Here is a 19,408-nt window from a genome sequence, read left to right as displayed (position 1 = left end):
GGGGAGGGGGCGACGGCGACGCATGCGTGACTCCAGGCAACTTCCAGACACCGCTTTCTGCGCCAGCTCTTTAATCACTTTCGTCTTCACGGAGAGGCCTTCCCTGCAGCAGAATGGGCGGGAGCTCCCCCCCTCCCCGCCCCCGCCTCCAGTCCTGGGGGGCTCAGGATGCCACACGAGGCGGGCAGGGCAGCTGGGCCTCCTCGTTGAGCTGCCTGGCCACGGTGAGGATTTGCCCAGCCCCTTGGCTGAGCAGCAGCTCTGCCAACCCCACGCCCAGCTTCTCGGCTGCCCGCTGAGCCTGGTGAGGGACAGTCTGCGCACGGATGCCAACGTGCTGCGTGTCATCGTTGGGCCCCTCTGCCTCCTGAGGAAAGAAAGACGCAGCAAGTCGGGCAGAGGGCTCCGGCAGGAGCATCAGGTGCTTCTCCATGCCCCAGCTTTAAGTTTCTATAAGTTGTAGATACAGTTTTGCTACCATATGTTACTAATAAAATTGTTTATCATCCATGCCCCAGTTTTCTTCCAACCTGTGTGCTGTTTCCACTTGACATACACAGCCCAGACTCCTGTGCAACTATTCCGTTGCAGCCCAAACTCTCACCCCACACTCCTCTTTGACTCCAAGTGGGAAATTCCCCCATCTCCCCACCCCCAGTAGAAGCAGGCGCTGGTACCTCCTGGGGGAAATCCACACTGGTTTGCATGGTCTCCTGGAGGCTCTCTTTTCCATCCAGGCTGTAGACTGCTCCAGTCAGGTACAGCTGGGAGAGCAAACGGAGATGTCAACAGGCAGGGGTTCACTCTGGACTCCCCCCACCCCAGCTGAGAAGCCCCTGGCATTACCTCGGAATCCTTCACCATGGTGCTCACTGCCACTGGGACGCTGCAGCCACCCTCCTGGGATTGAAAACACACCTGTGAGTTTCTGGAGCAGCAGCAGCTTCCCTCCTCTACATCCCCCACCCTGGGAGCAGGCTGTTCTCCTCGGGGCTCACCAGGCGCTTCATGAAGGCCCTCTCAGCAACGCATCGCAGGCCAGTCTCCCTGTCATGCAAGGCAGCCACCAGCTCCAGGATCTCCTGGTCTTTGGCTCTCACCTCCACTGCCAAGGCACCCTGAAGGAAGCAGGCAGGGGAGGCTTCAGAGGACAAGCCTCCAGAATAGAAGTTTCAACTGGGGGACTTTATTTGCACCTCCCTTGGTCTGGAATGGCCCCATCCAAAATAAAAGGGAGCCTGCAGACAACCCTCCCAGACCTCGTAATTGGGAAGGATCCTGTGGAGATGGGGTGGGTGGTTTTGAATGCAGCCTGCAGTCCCTCAAGCCAAACGCCCACCCCCCCTCCCCTCTCCAGCCCTGGGAACGAGTCCCACAGCCTCTTCAGCACCTCTGGCTCTGGGGTCCTCACTTGCACTTGATACGCCAGCAAGCAGAAAGCCAGGGCAACCCACGTGCCTGCCAAGGTGGGAGAGAGAACTTCACGTACCTGCCCAACAGCATACAAGCAGTCTGTGGGGCTCAGAACCTGGAATGCAGCAAGACCAGCAATTACACCTCACGAGTCTCCCTTCGGGACACTGCAGCTGCTCCTAATAAAGCCACTTCCCAACAGCTGCTGCTTTGGGGGCTGACTTGGCTGCCTGCAACGCTTTTCTGTTCTGGTGAATGCAGAATGCAGCCATTTCAGTGGGAAAGCCTAGAACAGGCCAGATGTGCCCCATTTACCCCTGAAGGAGGAGGCTTTGCCTGTGAAAGGGGCAGCCCTCCCAAACTTGGTTTTGCAGACTCCCATCTCCGCAACTAGGGTGTTCCCCATTCTCCTGCCTTGCACAGGACCCAAGCGTTCTCCGGTCAGACTTGAATGACCGCTGTCTTTTCTATTTTTATACTGTTTCCTTCTCCCACTACCCCAGCAGCCAGCCAAGATCATTGTCTGTGGCCCCAGCAGGCTTGTATCTGCTGTCCTTCAACCTCAGGCATTCCATCATGCTCAGCATCCCCCCTGCCCCTCCCCCTTCCCACCACTTTCCTGGCAGACATCTGGGCAAAAGCACCGGCAGCCCACAGCTCACCTGGCCAATACGGCTGTCCCAGCCCATCCGCCTCAAGCCAGCAGCCGCCAGGATAATGGCACTGAAGTCTTCCTTCTCGTCTAGCTTCCTCAAGCGCGTGTTCAAGTTCCCTCTCTGCAGGACAGCCTCAGGGAAAACAACACACACACCTGGCCACCTCCTAGAGTCAGAAGCATGTCGCCTCGCATTGCTCTTTGCTATCTTTTTTTTTGGGGGGGGGGATTCCTGGCAGGGTAAGGAGCTGCACTTTGCCTGGTGGGGGGAGATTAATCCACAGTGGTTAGGTTACACCCCCTCTTGCTCCAGGCTGGGCTATGCAAATGCATTGTGTAAGTCTTCCAGGGTGTCCTTCCAGCATGAATAGCCCTGTGGCTCCAGCAGGGATGCAGACCCCTTGTTTCTTCTGCCAAATGAGAGTGGCAGAAAACTGCCTTTTAGAGACCAAAGAGTAGTTTGCCCCCATCTCCAGCTGGGAAAGGCATCCACCCCTTCCCCGTTGGGTTAACACGAACTGGTTTTTACACAGTGCCGTACCAAGGCAAAGACTATCGTGGGAAATGAGCGCATAGCTACAAGCTCTCTGAGAAGGAACGCCAACCCTCCCGCCTCTGCTGCTGAAAGGCTATAAATGCCTCTGGTTCAAAAGAGGCACAGCTGTGAAGGCGGCAATTCCAGGCACTGCTGAACCAGAAAAGGATACAATATCCCTGAACTCCAGCTGAGGAAACTTCCTCTTCAGCTGAGCCGCTCGACGGAGGGAGCTGGTGCCGACCACACTGGTGGGGGGAGAGCAATCAGAAGCACATGTCAGAATGAAGCCAGGGCTCTGGGCACCCAGAGTGCTGCCTGTACTGGGTGGCTGTTTCCCTGCCTCAGGTGTGCAATCAGATCTGCTGGTCCTTGCTGGGCACGCTTACTGACTCTGGAGACTCACTCCGTCCCCCCCACCCGCTGAGGAGGGCTGGCTCAGCTCCAGGGGGCCACGAGAGCAGCCTCTCCCCCCACCAGTGGCAGGCAAGATGGAGGATAGAGGATTTTAATGATAATCCAGCAGTTTTCACTTTCCAGTGTTGCTTTTTTGAAAAATTACCCAGCAAATGTAATGCAGGCATGCTCTAAAAACTTCTTGAAAGGGAATCTTAACCAATGTTCCCTCTAAGCTGTGGAGTCCTGTGAGCAAAAATTCTGCTTTGTAAGCTACTGGCATTAAAGCTGTGAGTTTCTGCATAAATTAGTGTGCTCTGGGGGCATTTTTCCTGAGCAAAGACAAAAATGTGTGAGCCAGTGGCTAAGAATCTGTGAGCTAGCTCACACTGGCTCAGCTTAGAGAGAACACTGCTCTTAACCATTTCAGCCACTTAAAAGAAAGTTCTTCTGTTGGGAGGAAGAGCATCTTTGGAGGCGAAGGACTGCATGCAGTGCACAGTGGAGAAAGTGAATAGGGAGAGCTTTTTCTACCTCTCCCATGTTAGCAGACCTCCAGGACACACAGTGAAGTTGCTGGCAAATAGCTTCAGGACAGACAAAAGGAAATGCTTCTCTATTCAGTGACTAATTAAACTCTCAGTAGAAGTAGTGATGGCCACAAGCATAGAAAGCTGTAAAAAGGAATTAGAGTCATGGCTGATTCCATCAATAGCTACTGTCGCCATAACAACTAAAGATAGCCTCCACGTTCAGAGGCAACCAATCTCTGAACTCCCCTGCTTGTGCAGTGCAGTGCAAGGGAAGGCCCTGTGCCCTGTTCCTTTGGACCTGCAGGGCCACTGGCTGGCCACGGTGTGAGATAGAATGCTGGAAGACACAGGCCATGGCAGGCTCTTTCAAAGGGTTGGGATGATGCTCCAAGGCCCCAGGAAGGTTGGCTGCAGTGGCAAACCGGCATGTGAATGTCGAGAAGGGAACCTTGGGAGAGAAACCAGCCTCCTCTGCCTGGCTGGTCGGAAGGCCAGAGGGGCTGGGACAGGAAAAGGAGCACAGCAACCTCACCTCTTGTCCGGGAGGCTGTCGAGAGTCTTCCCAGAGTGCTTGGGGTGAAAGACAACGGCATCATGGGGGTTTTCCCTCCTGCAGAGCCGGGAAGCAGGTCAGCTGAGTGATAGCAGGGCTCCCTTGACCTTCCCTCCGCCTCACCACCGCTGTCCTCCTGGCTCACAGCAGCAGGGGCCCAGCCCAGCCCCCCAGGGGATGGGGAGAGACCAGTGGCTCAAGCCCAGTTGAGCCTAGCAAGGGCTTCCCAACTCACTTGCAGACAGCGCCAATGGTGAATCCCGGGGGCAGGGTGGTGGGCAGGTCCTTCAGCGAGTGGACCACCAAGTCAACCCTGCAATCAGAGCAGGGCAGGAGGTGGCAGGATTGCAAGAAGCCCCAGGCAGCCTTGAGCAAGTAATTCTCAGCATGGCCTAATTTTCAGGATTGTTGCGGCAACCACTAAGTATGCAGTATGCTGGAGCACACCCTGACAAACGCCCACTGCTAAAAGGTCACACAGAGAGTGAGTATTGGGCTTCTCTCTCTGGCCCTTCCCCCCTCACCCCCCGCCTGGCCTCTGTGCCAACAACTTTGATCAGAACAGCCCATCCTGGCTCTGCAAGTGCCCACCTCCTGGCACCAAAGAACCCCCACTCTGGTGAGTGCCAACTTCACCAAAATCCAGGCCAGGCCATGAGGGCACTTACTCGTTCCTCTCCAGCGCGTTTTCCAGCTCCTTCGTAAAGAGGCTTTTCTCTCCAATCTGAGTGGGGAAAGAGGCCAGCCCGTCAGAGGCGAGGACGGCTCTTCTGCAGAGCCAGCTCCAGCCCAGGGAGGCAGAGCTTACCTTGGAGAGGGCTGTGTCCAGGATCCTGTCTCCAGTGGTCGACATGGCAACTGTTCAAACACATTGTGGGGAGGGGTTGTCACTCCAGCACCAACAGGATGGATGCAGGGGACTGTATGGTGGGGGGGAGGCAGCTGTCCTGTCCAGCCACGGCCCCTTTGCAGGGCAGCAGACAGAAGGCCCAGCGCGCTGCGGGTTGTGCTGGGGCCTGGAGGAGTGCTGCTCTCTGCCCCCCAACCCTCCCCCAAGCTCACTGTGGGTTGGCTTCTCCCGTCCAGGACCCCCCATGCTCACCAATCTCAAAGCAGAGGTGGGGGTGGCGCTCCTGCAGCATCTGCACCACGCTGTCCGTCTGGATCCGAGCCAGCTGCCATTCCAGACAAGGAACGACCAAGCGTCAGGGAATGCAAAAAACCTCCAGGCTCCCAAGGAGGCCGCCCCAGTCCAGGGGGCCCACAGAGACCTCTGCCTGGGCCATGCTGCCCCCCCAGCCAACCCTGGGAGACAGGAAGTGTCCCTGCCGAAAGCTTCTCGTCCCAGAGCGGAGTCCTGCCCTTGGCTAGGCCCCTTCAAGAAAGGGCTGCTCTGTCAGCGGCTGGCAGATGGAGATTAGTTGCTCTCCACCGCAAGGGGGGGGGGGGGGGCATTATCTCCCTTCCCAAGCCTGCCGCCCCACCCCCTCTTCTCTCAACACACTTCTGAGCTTCCGCAGGGGAGACTTATGGAGAGAGAAACCATTCTTCACCTGGCTCTTCCTTGTTCCCACGCGGATCGTGTGGTTTTTCAAGCCATTTTCTCCCTGCAAAGGTTGGCCTCCAGTTACTTGCAGAAAAGAAACTTCAGTCCCCACGCACAGCGAAGGGCAAGTCTGCTGGGAGCAGGGCCTTCCTTCCCACGTTGTGTGTGTGTGCAAGAAACAGACCGTGTGACCCACAGAGGGGAAACCTGGAAAGGTTCACTGAGGGCTGATTCACTAAAACGCCCCCCTCCCTTCTGCCTGTCTCCATCTGCCGCTTCCTGTGCTGAATCCAGGACTCCCTGCTGCTGGCAGCAAAGAGCTTCCTCTGGGTCCCCGGCTCTGCTCCCAAGTTTCATCCTGCCCCTTCCGCAGGCAGCTCCCAGCAGCAGGTGTGGCTCTCCCATCCTCCCGACTCCTCACCACAAGCCTGGGAGGGAAGGAGGGAGGCAGGCTGCTCACAGCCCCCCAGCAAACTTGATGGCAGAATGGGAACCCAAAGCCAAGCTCCACCCCACCCCCAGGGTCCCAAGCGCTGACATTTTTCCCCCTCCCACGATACTAGAATCTGAGGGCATTTCACCATTATGGTGTTTATGGGATGCTGTCAGTCACCAGCCACATGCTGTTGGGTGGTTTTTGCCGCCCATGTCTGTAAGATGGTTTATTGGGCTGCTCCTGGTTTTGTAATACTGGTTTTATGATATCCTTTTAACTCTGTTCAATTTTACTGTTGTAAGTTGCCCTGAGCCCACTTGCGCGATATTAATCCAAACATTAAATTATGCTGATGAGCGGGAGGCTCAGGACGAACAAAAGAAACTACTACTTGAGACAGAGAGTCATTAAAAAATGGAATTCTCCGCCAGAGGATGGCGTGACGGCCACAGGAGTAAACAGCTTTAAAAGGGGATCTGACAGATTCATGGAGGATACGTCTCTCAGAGGCTCGAGCCGTGGTGACTGGGGGAACCTCCGTGTTCAAGGGCACTGATCTCTGAATCCCAGAACAGCCAGAGGGCAGCATCAGAGGAAGGGCCTCGGCCTCTCTGCCCTGTTGTCGGCTCTCCAGAGGAACTGGCTGGCCCCTGTGTGAGACCAGAGGGGCCCTCGCTAGTCTGATCCAGCTGGGTTCTTCTTAGGCTCCCCCATAATGCCCAGTGCCACGCAGCTGAATGACATTCTGCCCTTCTCTCCGGCACAGAATCAAAGACATGAAAGGAGCGGAGGGTGTCTAGCCCGCTCATCTGCCCCGCAGCAGTCTCTGCTCCTCCTGAGCCACCTAATAAGGCAGGCAGCAGGCTCCCCAAGCACTCCTGTAGGCAAGGCAGGCACTCTAGCCCTGTCCCCTTGTTACCTGACTAAGCCACAGCAGGGCATCTGCCATCTCCAGCTCCGCACGGTCTTTGCCAGCGACTCAACCCGCGTCTGGTCAAGAGTGCCTCTCTTTGCAAAATGAGACCCAATGTGGGGCCAGAGATAAGGAAGAGGAGAGAGGACTAAAGGGGCTGAGCCCGGAAGGAAGCGCAGCTGCAGGCGCTGCCAGAAAGGAGCTGCCCAAGTTCTGCACAGAAAGAAATTGTTCTGGGGAAAACGTGTCAAGAGAAGGAAGGCACCCTTCTGCCTGCATGCAGCTCACAATGGGGCCATTTTTGCAAGAAAACAAGAGCCATTTCACCCACATATTGGGGAGCGGGGGCTAGCCAAATGGCACACTGCTTCCAAACTCAATGGAAATCGAACTAACAGTCTGTCCAGTACTGCCAGTGTCCTGTAACATTTTCAACAGCCACATTTCCTTGGAGTAACTGATTGTGCTTCGAGGATTCAGGTGTGTACAGAATTTGAACCACCTGGGGAAAGAAATGGAGGGAGGGCCCCATGCATTGAAAACTTGTAGCATGAAACTTGGGGGGTGCACTGAAGGGAAAGAACCTTTTGTACTTCAGACGTAGATAATGCTTTCACATTTTTTTGAAAAAGTAAATAAATTGTGTAACAATTAATATGCAATAACATGTTTAATAATAATATTAATTCAGTGTTGTGTCAGAATGGTTAGCAAGTCAGACCAGGATCTGAAAGACCTGTGTTCAAATCCCCCCTCTGCCACTGAGGAGCACTGCAGGACCTTGGGCCAATCACATGCTCAGAGAATCATAGAGTGGGAAGGGGCCAGGCAGGCTGTCTAGTCCAAGCCCCTGTTCATTGCAGAACATAAGAACATAAGAAAAGCCATGTTGGATCAGGCCAACGGCCCATCCAGTCCAACACTCTGTGTCACACAGTGGCCAAAAATTTTATATACACACATACACTGTGGCTTATAGCCGATGATGGACCTCTGCTCCATATTTTTATCTAAACCCCTCTTGAAGGTGGCTATAGTTGTGGCCGCCACCACCTCCTGTGGCAGTGAATTCCACATGTTAATCACCCTTTGGGTGAAGAAGTACTTCCTTTTATCCATTTTAACCTGTCTGCTCTGCAATTTCATCGAATGCCCACGAGTTCTTGTATTGTGAGAAAGGGAGAAAAGTACTTCTTTCTCTACTTTCTCCATCCCGTGCATTATCTTGTAAACCTCTATCATGTCACCCCGCAGTCGACGTTTCTCCAAGCTAAAGAGTCCCAAGCGTTTCAACCTTTCTTCATAGGGAAAGTGCTCCAGCCCTTTAATCATTCTAGTTGCCCTTCTCTGGACTTTCTCCAATGCTATAATATCCTTTTTGAGGTGTGGCGACCAGAATTGCACACAGTACTCCAAATGAGACCGCACCATCGATTTATACAGGGGCATTATGATACTGGCTGATTTGTTTTCAATTCCCTTCCTAATAATTCCCAGCATGGCGTTGGCCTTTTTTATTGCAAACGCACACTGTCTTGACATTTTCAGTGAGTTATCTACCACGACCCCAAGATCTCTCTCTTGGTCAGTCTCTGCCAGTTCACACCCCATCAACTTGTATTTGTAGCTGGGATTCTTGGCCCCAATGTGCATTACTTTGCACTTGGCCACATTGAACCACATCTGCCACGTTGACGCCCACTCACCCAGCCTCAACAGAATCAGACTAGAGAACCCCTGACAAGTATTCATCCAGATGCTGCTTGAAGGCTGCCAGTGAGGGGGCGCTCACCACCTCCCTCAACCTGACCTACTTCACAAGGCTGTTGTGAAAATAAAATGGGGCATGATGTAAGCCACTCTAGTTCCCAGCTGAAGAGAAAGGCAGGGTATACAGAAGTTTGCAACTTTAAGTACTGGGTATGTTTACTATTTTTCTTAAGCAAGCAAGGGATATTTGATGAGACACTATGGGGCTCAACAGCAGAGCATCTGCCTGGCACACAGAAGGTCCCAGGTTCAATCCCCAGCAGCATTTCCATGTAAAAGGACCAGGCAAGACGTCTGCCTGAGACTCTGCAGCTGCCAGTTTCAGCACAATACTGGCTTTGATGAACCAAGGGATTCGGTATGCTGCTTCAGTATACGTTACCGTACATGTATACTTTTAAATCCCATTAATACCTCAACCACTACACACTTTTATCCAGAAGACATGTTAGGGAAATCCAGGAGTGTTCCCTGGGACTCCACGCCCTGCCAGAGTCCACTGGGCTGGGGTGCAAGCAGGGCGCTGCTTAGATTGGCTATGGAGTGTTATGAGATGCAGAGCCAAAGAACAGAGTGTAAACCCAATCCAAGATTATATTCAAAAACACTTAAGTCTCATTCAGGAATAAATTCTGCAACAAGATCCAAATGACAAGCTTCATGTAGTTCAATCAGTAAAAAACAATTAAGTTTGGCACGGAAGCGAGTGTTGCATGCATTTCAGCCCCCCCCCCCCGCAAAGAAATTTCCCATTTCTTTATTTATTTCTGGCTTCAACATTTCCGGGACTCTTCTCCCTCTCTAGGCTGACTGCTGGGAGCCAGCCCCCCCCCCCCCGTTCTGCAGGCGTCCCTCGCTCCTTTCCCAGCGCCCCCCCCCCGGGCTTAGGGGGCAGAGAGCGAGGCTGGGGCAGGGAAAGCGGGCTGAGGCGAGGGGGGCCCGGGCTCCCAGGGAGGGGGACGCGGCGGCAGAGACCCCCAGAACCGCGAAGCTCCCTGCAAACGCCCCGCCTGCCTGCCCGAGCAGGACAAGGAGGCAGGAAGAACGGAAGCCCCGGGCAGACAAGGCGGCGGCGCTCTCCCAGCCTTCCCTCCCTCCCTCCCTCCCGGCGAGGCGAAGCGGCCACTCACCGCAGGCGGCGCGTCCATGGCGGGATTGGCGGCCGGCATTCGCCCCTCTGCTTCCCCTTCCTCCTCCCCGCTGCTTCGCGCAGGCGCCGCCCCGCCTCGTTTCCGGCCCAGGCCCCGCCCCCTCCGCTCCAAGGCCCCGCCCCGCCCAAGGAGGAGAGAGAGAGAGAGGGGCGGGCCTTTAATGAGTAGGGGGAGATTGACAGCCCGGCGCTGGGTGCTCCGCTGGGCGAGCTGGATGAGCAGGTCCCGCTGCAGCCCCGCCTCCAGCCCCCAGCAGCGACGAGGGCGGCTCGCTCAGTGACCAGCGTGAGCTTGATGAAGACCCCGCGCCCGAAGTGGTCCGCCACCACCGAGAAGCCGTCGTTGGAGCACTTCAGCTGCAGCAGGGGGACACGGGGAGGGGACAGAGCCTCAGACGGGGGTGCAGGCAGGGACCCCCCCTCACAGCCCCCCCACCCCAGCCCCCCCACACGAGGGACAGAGCCTCAGACGGGGGCTACGGGGGGGAGGCAGGGACCCCCCCACAGCCCCCCCAGCCCCCCCCACACACACGAGGGACAGAGCCTCAGTCGGGGGCGGCGGGGGGGGGAGGCTGGGACCCCCCACATAACCCCCCCACACCCCAGCCCCCCCCCCCACGAGGAACAGAGCCTCAGACGGGGGCTGCGGGGGGGGAGGCTGGGACCCCCCACACAGCCCCCCCACACCCCAGCCCCCCCCCACACGAGGGACAGAGCCTCAGACGGGGGCGGCGGGGGGGGAGGCAGGGACCCCCCACATAACCCCCCCACACCCCAGCCCCCCCCACACGAGGGACAGAGCCTCAGACGGCTGCGGGGGGGGGTGGAGGCAGGGACCCCCCACATAACCCCCCCACACCCCAGCCCCCCCCCACACGAGGGACAGAGCCTCAGTCGGGGGCGGCGGGGGGGGAGGCAGGGACCCCCCACATAACCCCCCCACACCCCAGCCCCCCCCACACGAGGGACAGAGCCTCAGACGGGGGCGGCGGGGGGGGAGGCAGGGACCCCCCACATAACCCCCCCACACCCCAGCCCCCCCCCACACGAGGGACAGAGCCTCAGACGGGGGCGGCGGGGGGGGAGGCAGGGACCCCCCACATAACCCCCCCACACCCCAGCCCCCCCCACACGAGGGACAGAGCCTCAGACGGGGGCGGCGGGGGGGTGGAGGCAGGGACCCCCCACATAACCCCCCCACACCCCAGCCCCCCCCACACGAGGGACAGAGCCTCAGACGGCTGCGGGGGGGGGTGGAGGCAGGGACCCCCCACATAACCCCCCCACACCCCAGCCCCCCCCCACACGAGGGACAGAGCCTCAGTCGGGGGCGGCGGGGGGGGAGGCAGGGACCCCCCACATAACCCCCCCACACCCCAGCCCCCCCCACACGAGGGACAGAGCCTCAGACGGGGGCTGCGGGGGGAGTGGAGGCAGGGACCCCACACATAACCCCCCACACACGAGGGACAGAGCCTCAGCCGGGGGTGCAGGCAGGGACCCCCCCTCACAGCCCCCCCACCCCAGCCCCCCCACACGAGGAACAGAGTCTCAGTCGGGGGCGGCGGGGGGGGGAGGCAGGGACCCCCCACATAACCCCCCCACACCCCAGCCCCCCCCCACGAGGAACAGAGCCTCAGACGGCTGCGGGGGGGTGGAGGCAGGGACCCCCCACATAACCCCCCCACACACGAGGAACAGAGCCTCAGACGGGGGCTGCGGGGGGGTGGAGGAAGGGACCCCCCACAGCCCCCCCACACCCCAGCCCCCCCCCACACGGAGGGACAGAGCCTCAGTCGGGGGCGGCGGGGGGGAGGCAGGGACCCCCCACATAACCCCCCCACACCCCAGCCCCCCCCACACGAGGGACAGAGCCTCAGACGGGGGCGGCGGGGGGGGAGGCAGGGACCCCCCACATAACCCCCCCACACCCCAGCCCCCCCCCACACGAGGGACAGAGCCTCAGACGGGGGCGGCGGGGGGGGAGGCAGGGACCCCCCACATAACCCCCCCACACCCCAGCCCCCCCCACACGAGGGACAGAGCCTCAGACGGGGGCGGCGGGGGGGTGGAGGCAGGGACCCCCCACATAACCCCCCCACACCCCAGCCCCCCCCACACGAGGGACAGAGCCTCAGACGGCTGCGGGGGGGGGTGGAGGCAGGGACCCCCCACATAACCCCCCCACACCCCAGCCCCCCCCCACACGAGGGACAGAGCCTCAGTCGGGGGCGGCGGGGGGGGAGGCAGGGACCCCCCACATAACCCCCCCACACCCCAGCCCCCCCCACACGAGGGACAGAGCCTCAGACGGGGGCTGCGGGGGGAGTGGAGGCAGGGACCCCACACATAACCCCCCACACACGAGGGACAGAGCCTCAGCCGGGGGTGCAGGCAGGGACCCCCCCTCACAGCCCCCCCACCCCAGCCCCCCCACACGAGGAACAGAGTCTCAGTCGGGGGCGGCGGGGGGGGGAGGCAGGGACCCCCCACATAACCCCCCCACACCCCAGCCCCCCCCACGAGGAACAGAGCCTCAGACGGCTGCGGGGGGGTGGAGGCAGGGACCCCCCACATAACCCCCCCCACACACGAGGAACAGAGCCTCAGACGGGGGCTGCGGGGGGGTGGAGGAAGGGACCCCCCACAGCCCCCCCCACACCCCAGCCCCCCCCACACGGAGGGACAGAGCCTCAGTCGGGGGCGGCGGGGGGGAGGCAGGGACCCCCCACATAACCCCCCCACACCCCAGCCCCCCCCACACGAGGGACAGAGCCTCAGACGGGGGCTGCGGGGGGAGTGGAGGCAGGGACCCCACACATAACCCCCCACACACGAGGGACAGAGCCTCAGCCGGGGGTGCAGGCAGGGACCCCCCCTCACAGCCCCCCCACACGAGGAACAGAGTCTCAGTCGGGGGCGGCGGGGGGGGGGAGGCAGGGACCCCCCACATAACCCCCCCACACCCCAGCCCCCCCCCCACGAGGAACAGAGCCTCAGACGGCTGCAGGGGGGTGGAGGCAGGGACCCCCCACATAACCCCCCCACACAGGAGGAACAGAGCCTCAGACGGGGGCTGCGGGGGGGGGTGGAGGAAGGGACCCCCCACAGCCCCCCCCACACCCCAGCCCCCCCCACACGAGGGACAGAGCCTCAGACGGGGGCTGCGGGGGGGTGGAGGAAGGGACCCCCCACAGCCCCCCCACACCCCAGCCCCCCCTACACGAGGGACAGAGCCTCAGTCGGGGGCGGCGGGGGGGGGGGGAGGCAGGGACCCCTCACATAACCCCCCCACACCCCAGCCCCCCCCACACGAGGGACAGAGCCTCAGTCGGGGGCGGCGGGGGGGGGAGGCAGGGACCCCCCACATAACCCCCCCACACCCCAGCCCCCCCCCACGAGGAACAGAGCCTCAGACGGCTGCGGGGGGGGTGGAGGCAGGGACCCCCCACATAACCCCCCCCACACACGAGGAACAGAGCCTCAGACGGGGGCTGCGGGGGGGGGTGGAGGAAGGGACCCCCCACAGCCCCCCCACACCCCAGCCCCCCCCACACGAGGGACAGAGCCTCAGTCGGGGGCGGCGGGGGGGGAGGCAGGGACCCCCCACATAACCCCCCCACACCCCAGCCCCCCCCCCACACGAGGGACAGAGCCTCAGTCGGGGGGCGGCGGGGGGGGGGAGGCAGGGACCCCCCACGTAACCCCCCCACACCCCAGCCCCCCCCACGAGGAACAGAGCCTCAGACGGCTGCGGGGGGGGGGTGGAGGCAGGGACCCCCCACATAACCCCCCCCACACACGAGGAACAGAGCCTCAGACGGGGGCTGCGGGGGGGGGTGGAGGAAGGGACCCCCCCACAGCCCCCCCACACCCCAGCCCCCCCCCCCACACGAGGGACAGAGCCTCAGTCGGGGGCGGCAGGGGGGGGGAGGCAGGGACCCCCCCACATAACCCCCCCACACCCCAGCCCCCCCCACACGAGGGACAGAGCCTCAGACGGGGGCTGCGGGGGGTTGGAGGCAGGGACCCCCCACATAACCCCCCCACACCCCAGCCCCCCCCACACGAGGGACAGAGCCTCAGACGGGGGCTGCGGGGGGGGTGGAGGCAGGGACCCCCCACATAACCCCCCCACACCCCAGCCCCCCCCCACACGAGGGACAGAGCCTCAGACGGGGGCTGCGGGGAGGGTGGAGGCAGGAACCTCCCCACACAGCCCCCCACACCCCAGCCCCCCCCACACGGAGGGACAGAGCCTCAGTCGGGGGCAGCGGGGGGGAGACAGGGACCCCCCCAGCCCCCCCACAAGCGGAGAGACGCCAGCCGGCCGCCTCTTCCCGCGCCACAGAGCCTCAGTTGGGGGCTGCGGGGGGGGGGTGGAGGCAGGGACCCCCCCACACACGGAGGGACAGAGCCTCAGACGGGGGCTCCGGAGAGGGCCTTAACTGAAGCCTACGTATGGAAGGCCAGATATGGTTCCTGCCGCGGTCCCTGGAACTCAGCAGCTTTCAGGCTTATAAGCTGAGAGTGACTCACCTCTATCAGTTGAAGCAGCACAGCGTCTTGGTTTCCTTTGGGAAAGATGAAGAAGGTATTAATCCTTTGGTAAGTTGGGGAGGGTAGAGGGTCTGCAGGTTCTTCCTGACAGACTAGCTATTGCAGGGGAAGGAGTGTGGCTGCAAACAACAGCAGCAGCATGATGGTGTGGCTGGATCTGGATGCAGGAGACCCAAGTTCCAGCCCACTTCTGTCATTGAACTGGTGGGATATCCTTGAGTCAGTTGTAGGTGCTCAGTTTAACTTACCTCAGAGACTGTTCTAGGGGTAAAAGGCAGATGCCATCCTGAACTTTTTGGAGGAAGGATTAGGTAAAAGGGGCCTCTGGATAGGTAAACTTTGTTCTGAGGTTCTGTCAGGTGGAGCAAAGAGTCATCTTTTGAGGACACTAGCAGTTAACTTTCAGTACAACAGAATTACTTGGGGAACATGCTGTCCTTAAACCAGTTTCCTTGTAATGTTATGCAGGTCAAAGTTTGGAATCTAGAGAAACGTGATGGTGGGAATCCTCTGTGTACTAGGATATTCCCTGCAATACCAGGCAACAAGCCCACGGTTGTGTCCTGTCTCACAGTCCATGAGAATCTGAACTTCATGGCTATTGGTAAGTAGAAGCAAGGCTGGTGCTTCTACTGCAGGATGTGCTAGTAAAGTGGAAAGGTATGGGGGAAAGCTTCTGGGTTTGAGCAATACTTTCACTTTCCATGTTCCTGTAATTGGACTTTTAGACTGTTTTCTGTGGATAGAGAGCACTAGATGTTCTAGGGTTGCTATGAGAATACAGTATTCTCTTTCCCTCTGCTTCCTTAGGCTTCACAGATGGGAGCGTTGTGCTTACAAAAGGAGACATAACACGAGATCGGCACAGTAAGACTCAGACCCTTCATGAAGGCAGTTATCCAGTTACCGGCCTTGCCTTCCGTCAGTCTGGCAAAACAACACATCTGTTTGTTGCTACCACTGAGAGCATCCAGGTACGATGTTGGGTTGATTGGGGAAGAGATCAAGATGGCACAGTCTGGGTCACCTATTATTCCACCTAATGAGTTTCATTGTTGCCTTTATAGTGCTACATACTTTCTGTGAAGGATTATCCGCGACAGGAATTGGATATTCGTGGCTGTGGGCTGCGCTGCTCTACCCTGAGTGACCCCTCCCAGGACCTCCAGTTTATTGTAGCAGGGGATGAGTGTGTGTATCTGTATCAGCCTGATGAGCGTGGGCCATGTTTTGCTTTCGAGGGGCAGAAGCTTATTGCCCATTGGTATCGGGGCTACCTTGTCATTGTGTCCAAGGACCGGAAGACCTCTCCAAAGTAAGGCTCCTTAGGACAGACTTGTTGTAGATTTGTTGTACTGCCTGTCTGGAGTGGGGTAGAGAGAGGCCAACTATCTTTTTATGTTTTTTCATGTTCTCATTGGACGCAGAGCCTGAGGATATGAACCCAATATTTTGTTCCTTCTGGCAAGAAAGCAGTAAGAACTGGTGGAGTTTTCTTGGCTTTCTGCCACTTGTGAGAAAGGCCCTGTCCACAGGCAGTGCGACTTCTCCTGGGAGTGTTGCATGGGATCTACCCCAGGAATCCCAAGATGAAGGCCTGCCCCAGCATGACTTTCTCATGTGGTGTCCTGTTGACCGTCATTGGTCAAGCAGGTGTCCCAAAATCATCTGCAAGGAGGTATTCTTGAGAGTAAAGATGTGGAGACAAAATGGCAAAATTTGAACACTTTCTCCTGCGTATTTTTCTGGGCACTTAACAAAAAAAGGCTTTCAAACTCTTTTGAATTTTCCCCCTTTTGGAATGAGTGACATCTTTGAAGGGCAGGGTGTTATACAAGAATGTTCATACTTAACATTTTGAGTAATGTACTATTAGAAAATTGATACTTTATCTCTGAGAATGGGTTCTTACTGCTGGTCATTAAGACTCCTGATAAATCAGAGTTTAGGTGCTTCAGTAATAATAAACAAGCTTGCCACTTGTAAGAGCAACTGGTCATCACAACATGCAGTGCAGTGAGATCTGGGAATCAAGACATTGAAGGCAAGAAGGCACAAACAGGCACTGCAGAGATGGTAGATGTGAGGGGTGGGGATTGTGCAGGGAATGAGGAATGGGAAACTGCTAGGTTAAGTGCAAAGTCTTGCATGTGGAGTGTCTAGATTTCCCATCTGTGGGCAGAAGCCTGCTGCATATGCCTGGAAATGCTGAGGTTAGTAGACCAAGAATTGCTCAGGCAATGGATATGGAAAGTTCTTTCAGAGGAAATACTCACTTCTGTGCTGCGACGGCTTATGAACTGTGGGGCTTTGGGGGGGTCAGGGTTAGAAATGTAGGGAAACTCTCCTTCTTGTTTATTTGTGCTCCAGGTCTGACTTTGCTGCGGGTGACCCACAAAATTCTGACAAGCAAATCCTGAATGTTTATGATCTCAGCAACAAGTTCATCGCTTACAGCTCAGTCTTTGATGACGTGGTAGACGTCCTGGCTGAATGGGGATGCCTCTATGTGCTGACTAGAGATGGCAAGCTCCATGCGTTGCAGGAGAAGGATACACAGACCAAACTGGAGGCAAGGGGGCTCATGGCAAAAGTGTCTGGGGCTTGCTGCTTCTGGCAGGAGCTGTGGGCTGGAACCTCCATTCAGAGGCCTGGCACTCCAGTACCCCACCGGGAGTTATCAAGGGGTATGGTGCAGGCCATCTGAATCAACAGCTTCTTTTCCCACTCAGCAGATGCTTTTCAAGAAAAACCTGTTTGAAATGGCCATTAACTTGGCCAGGAGCCACCACCTAGACAGTGATGGGCTTTCTGAGATCTTCCGCCAGTATGGTGACCATTTGTACAACAAGGGAAACCATGATGGGGCCATCCAGCAGTATATCCGGTAGGCAAGGGGCAGAGGAGGCTGGCATGTTGGCGGGAAGACATTGGAGCACCACAGAAGTGGACTCTGTGTCTGAGGGCCCTGCTGCCTTTCTTGCAGGGGTCCTTTTGCATTCTCTTCCTGAGCAGGTATAAATCTAAGGAAGCATAAGAACATAAGAGAAGCCATGTTGGATCAGGCCAACGGCCCATCAAGTCCAACACTCTGTGTCACACAGTGGCAAAAAATTTTATATACACACATACACTGTGGCTAATAGCCACTGATGGACCTGTGCTCCATATTTTTATCTAAACCCCTCTTGAAGGCGGCTATACTTGTGGCCGCCACCACCTCCTGTGGCAGTGAATTCCACATGTTAATCACCCTTTGGGTGAAGAAGTACTTCCTTTTATCCGTTTTAACCTGTCTGCTCAGCAATTTCATCGAATGCCCACGAGTTCTTGTATTGTGAGAAAGGGAGAAAAGTACTTCTTTCTCTACTTTCTCCATCCCATGCATTATCTTGTAAACCTCTATCATGTCATCCCGCAGTCGACGTTTCTCCAAGCTAAAGAGTCCCAAGCGTTTCAACCTTTCTTCATAGGGAAAGTGCTCCAGCCCTTTAATCATTCTAGTTGCCCTTCTCTGGACTTTCTCCAATGCTATAATATCCTTTTTGAGGTGCGGCGACCAGAACTGCACACAGTACTCCAAATGAGACCGCACCATCGATTTATACAGGGGCATTATGATACTGGCTGATTTGTTTTCAATTCCCTTCCTAATAATTCCCAGCATGGCGTTGGCCTTTTTTATTGCAAACGCACACTGTCTTGACATTTTCAGTGAGTTATCTACCACGACCCCAAGATCTCTCTCTTGGTCAGTCTCTGCCAGTTCACACCCCATCAACTTGTATTTGTAGCTGGGATTCTTGGCCCCAATGTGCATTACTTTGCACTTGGCCACATTGAACCGCATCTGCCACGTTGACGCCCACTCACCCAGCCTCAACAGATCCCTTTGGAGTTCCTCACAATCCTCTCTGGTTCTCACCACCCTGAACAATTTAGTGTCATCCGCAAACTTGGCCACTTCACTGCTCACTCCCAACTCTAAATCATTTATGAACAAGTTAAAGAGCATGGGACCCAGTACCGAGCCCTGCGGCACCCCACTGCTTACCGTCCTCCACTGCGAAGACTGCCCATTTATACTCACTCTCTGCTTCCTATTACTCAGCCAGTTTTTGATCCACAAGAGGACCTGTCCTTTTACTCCATGACTCTCAAGCTTTCTAAGGAGCCTTTGATGAGGAACTTTATCAAAAGCTTTCTGGAAGTCAAGGTAAACAACATCTATTGGGTCTCCTTTGTCCACATGTTTGTTCACCCCCTCAAAGAAATGTAACAGGTTAGTGAGGCAAGATCTTCCCTTGCAGAACCCATGCTGAGTCTTCCTCAATAACCCGTGTTCATCAGTGTGCCTACTCATTCTGTCCTTGATAATGGTTTCTACCAACTTTCCCGGTATTGAAGTCAGACTGACTGGCCTGTAATTTCCCGGGTCTCCTCTGGAACCTTTTTTAAAGATGGGGGTGACATTTGCTACCTTCCAGTCCTCAGGAACGGAGGCAGATTTCAATGAAAGATTACAGATTTTTGTTAGAAGATCCACAAGTTCAACTTTGAGTTCTTTCAGAACTCTCGGATGTATGCCATCCGGACCCGGTGACTTACTAGTTTTTAATTTGTCTATCAGTTGTAGGACCTCCTCTTTTGTCACCTCAATCTGACTCAGGTCTTTCAATACCCCTTCCAAAACTAGTGGTTCTGGGGCGGGCAAAAAGTTCTCATCTTCCACTGTGAAGACGGAGGCAAAAAATTCATTTAGCTTAGCCATTTCCCTATCCTCCTTCAGTAATCCTTTTACCCCATGGTCATCCAAGGGCCCCACTGCCTCCCTGGCTGGTTTCCTACTTCTAATACTACCTGGTCAGCAAGCTGCAGAAGCAGAGCCACCAGATTGAACAGGATGAGCCGAAGATGCCCTTCCGTTTTGTAATGCTGGTTTTATGAT

General features: G+C 57.1%; 2 protein-coding genes across 2 annotated transcripts; one reads left to right on the top strand and one right to left on the bottom strand.

Annotated features, from left to right (window-relative positions):
* Positions 1 to 60: 60 nt before the first annotated feature.
* HMBS (hydroxymethylbilane synthase) lies at positions 61 to 9,919 on the bottom strand. The gene is made up of 15 exons (XM_060251644.1): positions 9,881 to 9,919; positions 7,377 to 7,482; positions 5,639 to 5,838; positions 5,188 to 5,260; positions 4,894 to 4,943; positions 4,754 to 4,809; positions 4,321 to 4,398; positions 4,065 to 4,142; positions 2,776 to 2,851; positions 2,076 to 2,189; positions 1,490 to 1,528; positions 999 to 1,118; positions 847 to 900; positions 678 to 764; positions 61 to 367 (listed from the first exon to the last, which is right to left on the bottom strand). The coding sequence occupies exons 1-15, from the start codon at positions 9,917 to 9,919 to the stop codon at positions 164 to 166; spliced, it is 1,374 nt and encodes a 457-aa protein (XP_060107627.1). The 3' UTR covers positions 61 to 163.
* Positions 9,920 to 14,341: 4,422 nt separating this feature from the next.
* Positions 14,342 to 17,167, top strand: LOC132580663 (vacuolar protein sorting-associated protein 11 homolog). Its single transcript, XM_060251643.1, has 5 exons — positions 14,342 to 14,508; positions 14,929 to 15,064; positions 15,271 to 15,434; positions 15,528 to 15,775; positions 16,831 to 17,167. Exons 1-5 carry the CDS (start codon positions 14,362 to 14,364, stop codon positions 17,165 to 17,167), a joined length of 1,032 nt encoding a protein of 343 aa, XP_060107626.1. The 5' UTR covers positions 14,342 to 14,361.
* The last annotated feature ends 2,241 nt before the right edge of the window (positions 17,168 to 19,408 follow it).

Source organism: Heteronotia binoei, chromosome 12 (assembly GCF_032191835.1).
Source record: "Heteronotia binoei isolate CCM8104 ecotype False Entrance Well chromosome 12, APGP_CSIRO_Hbin_v1, whole genome shotgun sequence".
NCBI lineage: Eukaryota > Metazoa > Chordata > Lepidosauria > Squamata > Gekkonidae > Heteronotia > Heteronotia binoei.
Note: the sequence above shows the minus strand (reverse complement) of the source record. Positions and strands in the feature narration are given on the sequence as shown.